This window comes from Typopeltis vanoorti, chromosome 18 (assembly GCF_054136105.1).
Source record: "Typopeltis vanoorti isolate ZY-2024b chromosome 18, IOZ_Tvanoo_1.0, whole genome shotgun sequence".
Taxonomy (NCBI): domain Eukaryota; kingdom Metazoa; phylum Arthropoda; class Arachnida; order Uropygi; family Thelyphonidae; genus Typopeltis; species Typopeltis vanoorti.
The window spans coordinates 96,282,791-96,295,039 of NC_143566.1; the positions used below are offsets into that span (position 1 = coordinate 96,282,791).

At 33.3% G+C, this 12,249-nt stretch overlaps 1 protein-coding gene across 1 annotated transcript in view; it reads left to right on the top strand.

Moving 5' to 3' along the window:
* Positions 1 to 12,249, top strand: part of Got2 (glutamate oxaloacetate transaminase 2) — a 170,679-nt gene that overhangs the window by 65,727 nt on the left and 92,703 nt on the right. The window contains exon 5 of the mRNA XM_090407797.1: positions 9,278 to 9,351. Within this exon, the coding sequence (XP_090263923.1) occupies positions 9,278 to 9,351 (74 nt within the window). The remainder of the gene's footprint in view (positions 1 to 9,277; positions 9,352 to 12,249) is intronic.

The window sequence follows — 12,249 nt, forward strand, 5'->3', positions numbered from 1 at the left end:
TCAATCGAAGGTGAGTTAGCCAATCTCATACGGAAGTAGCAGGGTTTTCCCCTCCCCGAAACTCAGGTTTTTCGTCCTGCATAGAGACAAATCGGCCCTTCAGAACACACGCAATTTACAGACATAGGATACCAGTTTTGGTGGAGGTGGGCGGTAGATGGCGTTGATGGAGACGATTCGTAGTAGAGGTTCGGTGTAGCGGTTGAGACAGTTGTAGGTGTCCTCCCGCGATGAGTCTTCGGACTCCTTGGAGGTGTCAGGAATAATAATAATAATTTTTTTAAAAAATCTTTTAAATAATAAATTTGCTTATTTTTTTGCCAGAGTTGGTCATCTATCTCCAATATTTATGGTTTCTTTCTGTATATTGGGTTGCAGTTTATATATTTTTCTAATTTACTAAAATGTGGAAAAACAGGCTGGAGTAGATATTCTCAAATATGAGATATAAAAGTTTTACAGTGGCTTCTGCATAACTTGGAAGGACAAATTCCTGGTGACTGGAGTAGAACCTATCACAGTTCACTTCTGTAAAGAGGGAAATTAAAACAAATGGCAGAATTACAGAGAAATATTACTGAGTGTTCCAGGCAAGATTTATGCATGCATACTTAAGAAGTGGCAAAGAAAAATTGTGCAAGGCAAACTTCTGGGAGAACCAACCAAGCTCAGACCAAATAAAAGATTGTTAGGATTATATTTTCACATCATAGGAATATAACAAGGGTCTCTATTTAAGTTTTGTTAATCCTAAAAAGACATATGTTGCACTTACAATTGATGGAGGTAGGAAGACTGTAAAATTACTCCACTTATTCGTCTATACAATACCATTAGGATGGAAAGTGGCATTAAGCCTGATACCAAAATTGAAGATGTTTAATCTCAACTCTTTATTTTGTGCAAATGAACTCTTAAATTAATCTGGTATAAATTCATTAGGATTCCTTCACCAAATTGAATAACTGCTGTATCAAATACATAAAGAAAGGCTTCGGTGTTGTTCGTTATTCATAATAATATACTTAATAGTATGAACAACACTAAGAGGAAAATAATACATATATTAAACTCACTAATATTTTGCTGATTTTCTACTCAACATCTTCATCAGAGCACAGTGATAACTGTCACAGGCACACAGCACTCAACTAAGTAATTGCAGGAACAATTTAAATTGTAACCACCTACGGTCCTTACATGGCATCCTCTGTGTCAGATAACTACAAGGTTATTTATCAAAGTCTGGCTATTAGGTCTTAAAATAATGGTCTTCCACATCTTTGCTAAATTAATGCAATTGTTGAGGGTTGGAGAGTGTTTTATATCTGATACTAATTCTAAGAATAGCCTCTCAGACCTGTAATGACTTCTATGTCATATAGATGTTTTTCTCCATCTGATCCTATGTGAAAGAGTATCCAGAGCATGGTCTGCAAATCCCAATTTGCCATACAGGTAATCTCAGATGTAATTTTTATGTTCTTCAAGGCATATGTTAACTGACATACCACTCTGTCCAGTAGACTTAACTTGCAGGCATAAGGAACTCTATGTACTCCAGGATGTTCCAGGGGATGTAGTCAATCTTTTGTATGCAAGTAGCTAGCTGAATGAAATGTTTGAAAGTTAGTATGGAGATCATATTTGAAGAAAACTGGTTTTCTTTTTTTTTTTTTCTCTGATGTACCCTTAACATATGGGATGGGAAAGGTTTTGCTGTGATCCTGTTGTGGGGGGTGGATTAAATTTTGCATGAGAAATATCTTCAGGACTAGGGTTCTTTAGAGAATGGTTAACTTCCACACCTTGCCCTAGTATCCCATGGTACACAACTCACTTTCTCAGGCATGCATGCATGCCATTAAATATTTTCAACCTATATTGATGTCTCATCAGTGGATGAGACAGAATATGGAGAGACTTGAATAGAGATTGAAACCAATCTGTGTAGTAATTCTCCTAATACATATCATGTATGTTTTAGAAGGGAGCATGTGTTTATACATTATTCAATACTAGGTATCTTGATGTGAAGTTATCTGTTCTCTGTATACAAGTAGACTGTTTGTGATGTTTTACATGCAAACTTTTTCTCATTATCAGGTAGATAAAGCTGAAAATGAAAAAAAAAAAAAAAATCAATATCAGAAATATCATTTAAAAAAATTCTTTCAAAACAATCACATGTTAAAAACTTCCACATCTAACTTCAACATTAACAGTAATGATGTGTGCCACCACTTGTATGCATTAAAACTTGATTTGCTATTCCTTAATAATCAGCTATCATATTCTGTATCCACAGTTCACTCCAACTTTTCTATTTACACTGATTCCTTCTGTTATAAAGAGTAGAATATGTGCATTTACCAGATCTCATATTCCATTCCAAAAATTACTAAAACTTGAACCCCCCCAATATGATCTCAAGATTTCCTTGTCTCATTTGCTGTCTTTCACCATTCTTTTAATTCTGATTACCACAAACCTTTTTGATGATTATCTCTGAAGATTGATTTTCAACAGTAATTATCTAAACAATGATAGTCTTCTGGAAACTATCATTGTTCCTAATTGAAACTGGTTGTTCTTTAACTTCACGGATTAAACTAACAAGGAAGTTGAAGTATTTGCTGTCAGTAATAGTCTAATACAAATTGCTCTCTCTGAATACACTGTAGATGTTCATCTTGAACATAGCCTTGTTTATATTTCCTTTCTATTGACTTTCATCCAGCTCTCCTTAACTTCATGCATTGGTATCAATTGAGATGACATTTCTTTTCTGTTGTTTATTTACTGTTTCTGTTCACCTGATCCAGTTGCCTACTCCAGCCAATTAACTAGAGTAATCCTTGCTGGAATGTGTCCAAACATCTTACCAAAAGCAGGGAAACAAGCTTTTATCCAAGCTCTCCCTAAAAAGAGAAGTCAGCCATCAATCTGTCATCCCATTCTCATATGAGTATTCCCAAAAGTAATAAAGAAAATAACAACCAATATCTTCGCTACGTGGAGGTTCACCAATTAATTACAATATGGATTTCAACACTAGCTCCACAGTAGCATCCTTATCAACCTTATTGGACACAAGTCACTTAGTTGATCTTGATAATTCAAAGGAATTTCATCAAGCATATTGAGGCCTTCTTAATAAGCTACAATCTTTTGTCCTTTGTGAATGGATCGCTAGTTTTTTTCCTTTTATCATATTTCTTTATCAGTTTAAGAGTATCCCAGGACTTTTTTTACTCTCACTTTTCCTACTATTTGTTAACGACCTTTTTTCCCTAACCTCAAAGCCTATCCATAGTTTTTCTAATAACAGTGCCACTTCTTCTGCTTCAAGATCTTTCATAACCAATGTATTACATACTAATCTATTGTGTATTCCATTAGTTATGGAAGATTGTAAAGATAACATCTTGAATTTCAGTGCCACCAAAACAAAATTCTATCTTCTTTCACCTCTCCTCTACTTTTGATCATATTCTGATCTGCATTCAAGATCAGTCCCCCCCCCCCCCCCCCTTTGGGTTGACTTTCACATTTAGCCTATCCTGCACAGTGTCTAATATTTATATCCACTGCCACAACTATGATCAGTCAGGTCTAGCCAACCGTACCTTGAATATTGTGCATAGAATCAGATGGAAGAAAACTGTTATGCTTGATCACAGTAAATACAAATTTGAAAAACTGTTTTTAGAATCAGTAGATATTTAAAAAACCAGCCTAATCTTAAAACTTGAGCTTTTTCTTGGCTTTATTCGATGACCAGATAGTTGTAAATTATATACAAGAATTGTCTACAAGTTTCACCAGCTATTCAGCCTGGCTTCTTCAGGACAATAACGGTACAAATTAACATTTGCTCGTAAAAAACAAGAATGGAATAACACAGTCAAATAAATTAAAACTGATACGTAACATCATAAGCATGGAACGTGGTGTATCAGTCATTGTTTATTGAGCGCGTTACATAGTTTTTAGCGAAATGAAATTCTGGTAAGCTGAGTGAACTTATTAGGCTTTTTCAGAATCATTCCTTGATTTCTGTTAAGATTTTCTCCAGAGCAGAGTACAACTGCAGCTTCTTTGAAGTTTCTACTCGTTGTAGAAACTTCATTGTCATAATGACAATGCTCTTTATCTAGAAAGATCTTGGTTTTTGAATCCCATCTACAACTCAAGGAACTTTATTAAGAGTTTTCAGCTGAAGGTGAGTTAGTGGGCCTTAATACAGGGGTGGCAGAATTTTCTTTCTGGAATCTTGGATTTTTCCAATGCTCAACAGATATAAATATATTGCACTCAGTCTTATTTGCTGTGGCCATAAATTTAAACATTCCCCACTTTAATGACTCCAACTTTCATTTCATGGAGATAAATTTGATTTTCAGGCAGTTTCAAGTAGAGTTAGGTGGGCAAACTTCGAAATAGGAAAATGGACAATGAAAGTTATTTGTGCCTGTGGTCCCACAGAAGGTTCTAAGGCAGAAGTGGAGGAAGCTTTTAAGTCAGTAGAGCAGGCAGCTGACAAAGAAAATGGAAAAAGTGGTCCTTGTTTTAGATCTAACAGCAGAGTAGGAAATCCACCAACCATATAGAAGCATTTGGTGAAAATTTGAAGGAAAGGGCAAGGCTAGTGTATTTGCAGAATTTTTGCTTAGAATACTGACTAATCATCACTAATACCACGTTCCAACATAAAGACGTGCACAAGTTCACATGGGAAGAAGATGCAAGAAATATAAAAAGTCTCATTGTTGATAGTGATACCTTCATGCTGATTCATAATACAAGAGTATACAGAGGATTGAAATTGGAAGCAACGATGACTTTTAAATAGAATGAAAATGAATATCACATTTTTATTCTAAAGAACAGTTTGTAAGAAAGTTAAAAAGAATTAGTCAAGTAGATTTTACAGGTAAACTGTAGACTCAGCTATACAGACACTTATTGAATGAAAGTTCATAAATAACCAAACCTTGGAGTCTCAGCGTCAGCAATAAAAAAAACCAAAACTATAAAAATAGGCAGTAACATAGAAAACTTCAGCTGAATTCTCAATAGAGAACTTTCTAATAACAGTGCCACTTCTTCTGCTTCAAGATCTTTCATAACCAATGTATTACATACTAATCTATTGTGTATTCCATTAGTTATGGAAGATTGTGAAGATAACATCTTGAATTTCAGTGCCACCAAAACAAAATTCTATCTTCTTTCACCTCTCCTCTACTTTTGATCATATTCTGATCTGCATTCAAGATCAGTCCCCCCCCCCCCCCAACAAGTAAAATATTTCATCTTTTTTTAGGCACAGTTTTTAGAGATGATGGCAAATTAAATATGGACATCATCATACGTATCAAGGATTTAAGCCTAGCATGGCCTGTTCCGGCCTTAGAAGTCATCGTTTAAGAGGGCGTCCTGGTTTTCTTTTTCCTAATGGCTTGTACTTTAAGGCTTGTTTTGGTAATCTTTCTGTTTTCATTCTTTGAACGTGTTCCATCCATTTATGTTTATATTTTTTAATTTTTTCTATTACTGGTTCTTGGTTTAATTCTTTCATAATATTTTCTTTCCTTTGTGATCAAATAGGGTATACTTTGCAGTTTTTCTCATAAACTTCATTTCTGCTGTTGTTAATCTTTGTTTGTCTTTTTGTTTTATTGTCCAGATTTCACTTCCATACATTAAGACCGGTAAGGCTAATGTATTGTATACTTTTAGCCTGGTTTGTTTTTGAACTAGGTTTGGTTTAAATATAGAGTTAATTACACCTGTTATTTTTAAATATTTTGCAATTTTTACGTTTATGTCTTTTTCATTTTCATATGTGATCATACATCCTAGGTAGTTAAATGAATTCACCTGTTCTAAGATCTTGTCCTTTAAAGGCTATAGTTTTTAATTTTTCCATTGATATTATCATACCATAATCTTTGGATATCTCATTTAGATTTAAAATAGCTTTCTGTGAGTTATCTTCAGAATTTGTAATTATTATTTGGTTGTCTGCAAAGAGGAGAGTGTTTAAGTTAACTGTAGGTGAAAGTTTAATTCCTTGATGTAAATTTTTACTCCATTTTATTATTATTTCATTTAAGTAGATATTAAAAAGAGTTGCTGAGAGGGGACATCGCTGTCGGACCCCTTGGTTTATCTCTCTTGTATATGATAGCTCGTGATTTAATCTTATTTGTATTTGATTATTTTCATATATACTTGTGATAGCTTTTAGGATATTATTTGGTATTTGTCTTTCTTTTATTATGTTGAATAATATGTTTCTTTTAACTTTGTCAAATGCTTTTTCAAAGTCAATAAATGCAATATGTGTTTCTAAATTATATTCTCTTCTTTTCTCTATTATTAATTTTAGGCAAAAAGGCTGGGTCTATACATGATCATCCTTTTCTAAATCCATTCTGTACTTCTAGAATAAAGTTTTAGGAATATTTCATTAGTTTGTTATTTTGTAACAGGAATTTAGTATACTGATACCTCTATAGTTTTTAGGGTCATCTCTATTACCTTTCTTAAAGATAGGAATCACAATTGCTTTTTTCCATTCTATTGGGGGGATACCAGTTGAGTAAATTTTATTAAAAAATAATAAGAGTCTTTCTTTGAATCTCGTTCCTGTGTATTTATATAGTTCTGAACCTAGTTTATCTTCTCCAGGTGATTTTCCGTTTCTTGTTTCTTTCAGGCTGATTTCTAATTCTTCTTCAGTTATTTCCTTTTCATTTTCGTTAATTGTTTGCCAGTTGTCTTTTTTAAAATATTTGTCTGTCCACAGTTCTGTGTAGTAATTTAGAAATTCTTCTAATTTCAATTCGGTGTTTAATTTTATGTTTTCTTTGTTATCTGCATTTAGGTGTTTCAAAATCTTATATACATTGGGTCTTATTTTATATAAATCGTGTTTCATGCACCCAATTAGAAACAAATTTATTCCAGGATTCTGTCTTTTTCTGACTTCTCTTTTAGCTATGGCTCTTATTCTTTTATATTCTATTTCATCTTCTAATCTTTTACTGCTTAACCATTTGTGATAGGCTTCTTTTTTCTTTTTGATTATTTCTTTGATTGTATCATCCCAGATCTTCAGTTTTTTTCTTTTATTGAATTTTTTGGTCTTTCCTAAGCTTTCATTTGCTGCTGCATTTAGTATTGTTTTTTTATATTAAGCCATTCTATTTCTATTAATTTTTTTGTTTTATTTTATCTAGATACTGGTTAACTCTTTGTTCATATAGCCATTGTACATTTGTGTCATTCAATAGTCTAGTTTTATAAACAAATGTTTCAATTTTTCTTTCTGTTCTTGTTACTTGTAGCCATTTAGGTGGTAATCTTAATTTTATTTTAACAAGGAAGTGGTCGCTGCTTATTTCATATCCTCTGTGAAATTTTGATGTCTTTTCATTTATTATGAAGTAATCTAATATTGATTTCCATCCTCTTGCTGCCCAAGCATATTTATGTATGTCTTTATGTTTATAGAAGGAATTCATTATTTTTAGGTTATTATAAACTACAAAGTCAATCAATTTTTTACCATTTCTGTTTAGAGTGTGTTCTCCATGTATTCCTATATTATTATTAATTTTCGTGTTTCCAATTCTTGCATTTAAGTCTCCTGCTAAAATTATGTAATAATTTTTATTTATTTTATTATATATGTTTTGTAGCTGATTATAAAAATCAATATTATCCTGTTCTCTTCCTTCTTCTGGGGCATATAAACCAATTATTGTTAAATAGCCTGTATCTATTTTTATTCTAGCTTCTATCATTCTTTCATTCCATAATTTATAATGTTTTAACTGTTTTGAAAGGGAGTTATGAATCCAAATCATGACTCCTGCTTGTGCTCTTTGGTCTCTGTCGACTCCACTGTATATCACATTAAAATTTTCAGTTCTCATAGTTCCTTTTAATTTCTTTTTTGTTTCAGTGATTACTGCTATTTTAAAATTTCTTTCACATAGTAACTGGTCTAATTCTATTTCTTTATATGCTATTCCTCTTACATTCCATAACTGGTAATTAGTTTATGGAATTAACAACACATATAAAGTATATTAATTAAAGGTAACTTTAATGAATAACTTCTATATTTCGGCAACGTCACATTGCCATTTTCAGGAACATAAAGATATGTTATGTGCACGCAGGCACTAACACAAAGCAAATGAGGAAGAAAGCAAGAAACTAATATTGTTCCTAAAGTCCTAATGGTGCCCTCTGGCCGGCTAATTTGGTAGTCTTGGCAGTTGGGCTGAAGTTCTCATAATGTAAGTCTCCCAAATTTGGGGTAGTTTCATGCACCCAAATTTGTTGAGGTTAGGAACGTTTTTTAGAGCTGCTGAAGATTCTTTGAATAATCTTTCGTATTTAAACTTGCTGCGATGAATTATTTTTGTTTTCTTCCAGCGAATTTTATGGTGGGTATCTAAGGCATGGTCTGCCAGCCCAGAGCGGATGTACTGGTGAAACCGGATGTAGTCTTGGTGTTCTGAAATCCTGATATTTGTTGTTCTGCCTGTTTGGCCAAAGTAGGACAATTTGCAGCTGCAAGGGACCTGGTATACACCAGGTAGGTCTAGGGGAAGTGGTTTGTCTTTGGTAGAGCGGATAAGGGATGTCAACTTTTTATATGGTCTGTAACAGGAAGTAAGGTCATATTTTTTGAGGATATTGGTTATTTTCTCAGAAGTGCCCTGGATGTAGGGGATGGTGATAGACTTGGTGTAATCTTTATTGTGGAGGGGGGGGGTTATGGTTTACTGGTTTTAGTATTTTTTGGATTTTTTTGGGGTTATAGCCATTGGCTAAGAAAGTGTTGAGGATGTGGTTTAGTTCAGTAGTTAGGGCCTTGTCATCTGAGCATGTACATGATGGTATATTTCTTTTTAAGATTACTTTATTGAATGAGCTGGAATATGCAACCAAGCTGGCAGAGCATTCATTTTCAGCATTTATTAAACTATACAATAGAAATGTTTCTTTTCCAATATTTAGTTTGTTGAGCTTCATTTCAAATATCCATAATTTCACAACTGTTAAGATTAGCATTGTGTGTGTGCCATTTCCAAATAGTAATGTAATGTAAACTAATGTGTCAAAAAAAATCTCCCAAGTATTGACATAGTTACTGAACACCTTCAGGATTAACTGTTTTTAAGTAATCTGTTATCTGAAATAAAATTTCCAAAAGTTATTCTATTTATTTATTTATTTTTCTCTTCAATAGCGTGATTTTTTCAAGGGAAATAAGGAAATTTACATGCCAAATCCAACCTGGGGAAATCATATTCCTCTCTTCAAGTTAGTAAAGATTTCTTGCTTGATTTCATTTATATTTTAATTTACCAATGAAAATTGTGTAGAGATCTCATTTGTTTCCTTAATATTTCCCTTCCTTAATTACTGATGAAAAGCATAACACTGCTAAAACTTATATTTGAGTTTGATCCAGGAAATCCATGTTCTTTGGGGTCATCCATAAATAAATTACCTATTGTTCTCAATAGGTTGGGGGTTTGTAGATGATTCTGCAAGGAGCAGTTACAAATTGTCTACAAATTAGTCTTCAGTTTTTATTATTAAATAAATATGAATTATTTGATGAATGTCGATTAAAGGTTTTTAATATCTGACCCACACAAAAAAGTCATAAACCCTATAGCAGATTAGCGCCATATATAGGCAAATTTTAATTTTTAAAAGTTTAATCTGTTGCAAATTTTCAAGTTTAGGCATTCATATCTTTGTGATAGTTTGAAGGTTAGATAGTAACAAGTTCATGGTCTGAAACAGTGTATCTTGACACTAAATAAAAATCCACGGAAATTGTGTAAAGGTGTGAGGAGTAGATTTTTTATGTGACAAGTGGTTGGCGAGTGCAGAACATTACCAGAATATGTTGTGAATGTGGAGAGCGTGAATGTTGTTGTCTTGTCCTTTGAGGATTGTCCATTGGTCTTCATTCCTCTAAGATGTCCTTTCAGAGTCTTGTGTTAAATTGTGAATGAAGAATTTTATGATTATTAATACTTCATTCATGATTTCACATGAATTGCATTTCCTGAGCTATTTTTTGTTGTTACTGTTGTTATTTTTTGTTGTATTTGTTGTTACTGAAAGTATTTCTAAGGGACTCTGTTAATATGATTTGAATGGCTACTGTCAGAAAACTAAGTTATTTTGAGATAGCGTGTGCCTTAGCTTTGGGAATTGTACAACGATCACGTGGGAACTTCATTGTAAACTGAAAGAGCGTAGAAAAACAAGTTTGGGTGGGAAAGAGAGAGAAGATTTATGCAATATAGGAAGAAGGAAATTGGAGAGAGCGTGTGAAGGTCGTGAGGTGTGATCTAACCTGGGATCGTACGACGTAACAAAGATTTGGAAACTTGTTCAGATTTTAATGAATCTTACTTCGAACTCATATTTATTTATAGTTTCCTGTCACCTTGTAGAGGAATTTACCCGAGTGAAAGGATAATAATATGATCGAGATTTATCGTAAGATGAGTTATTACGAACAAGAAATTACATTTTCCAGTCTTAACAAATAAGTTATTGAAATCAGGGATACTATAATTTTTGTGTTGCCTGTAGTGGAAGATTATCGAGTGTCTAGAAGTGTTGTAAGAGTTTTCCATAATGTGCAAGCTACGATGATCATACCGATAAGAATATCTATTCTATTACTAACGAGTGATAGTGTTGCTTGTGTCCGGAGAACTTGGTCAAATTTCGTGTTGATGGAGCCAGCTAGTCAAGCTTGAATAAGTGATATTATAAAACATTTTCCTTGTGAAACTAGTGTGAGAAACTTCATTGAAGAATTAGTTCTTGTTTGAATGTGTTATCTCACAATGTAAATGCAAGACTGAGCCTTTTAAGAACTATTTTAATCCTCTGATAGATATTGATGATGCCAGCTAAGTGTTTGATAAAATTGAAGTTTGTGATTATTCTATGAGACTAAAAGAATTATTACTTTTAAAGTGTTTTGCGGAATATTGTTGTTGTTTAAGGTGAAACTAAGTTGAAATCCTAACGGATGAGAATTGTGAAAGCCTTATATATATGTTCTAGCAGTAAATGATGCACTCAGCTGAGTAGAATCTAAATACTTTATAGAATGCATAAATTATTTTCTAATTGTATTGATATTAATAGTGTTCTTGTTTCTTATGTAAAAATAATTTTGTGAGAGAATTAAATATTTTGTTTAATTTGATTCTTGTGCTTGCCTAATTTCAGTTTCATTGCACCGCTCGTTAAAACACGAATCTTGCGGGAAACCCTATGTATAAGTAAGAAAATTTCGGCCTATAGTAAGTTCACATTGCTGTTGTTCTATTTGATGTTTGATTCCTTCACAATAATTGTGTGATTTCAAACATAGAGTGGCGCAGTATAACAAAAAATTTCTTTATGTTTGAGTGGGGTCAACCAACAACTAGCAAATATAAGGTTGGATGAAAGACAAAACCAACACTTGCTATCATGGCGGTGGTCTTTCTGTCAACATTAATTTCAGGTAATTGATGTTGTGTCCCTGATTTTAGTGGAATTAGTTTAGATTTTGCTAGTGTGTTAGCATCAGCAAGAGTTATCATGTCAGTTTCTTGGTTGAATTCTCTGGCCTCTTTTTCTAATTTATCAACTGCTTCATTGTAATCAATATCTACATGTGCAGAAATCCATTGTAAAATGTGTTAGATCTGAAACAGGCGACCTCATTCTACATGACTTCACCATTCCAGAGTCTAACAGAAATTAACCATAATTTGAGCATACTTATCATTTAGCACAGTGTAACTATGTTTTTGAAGGAAATAACATCTTGCAAACTAAATTTAGAACTGTTTAAAATAAAGTTAATGTATCTATATATCAAATGTAACTGTAAGTCAGTAAAAGGAGCAATTGTAAGCAGTAATATTCTACACGTAAAAGAATGCCAATAATTCGGCAAGATGGGGCAAAGGTCGCCCAAACGCTACAAGTGCAGCGTAAGAGCCCGTGGGTGTTACATCTATGAAAAAATTTCATGATGCATACATTCCCGGAATTAGAAAGCCCCGTATGAGGATCAGTGAGGTCACCCAATTGGCAGGACGATAGGAGAAATCAAACTCGGAAAGGTGACGCTCTTGGGGAGTGTATAAAACCCGCAACACTGAATTAAACCCCCCCCCCCCCCCGTTT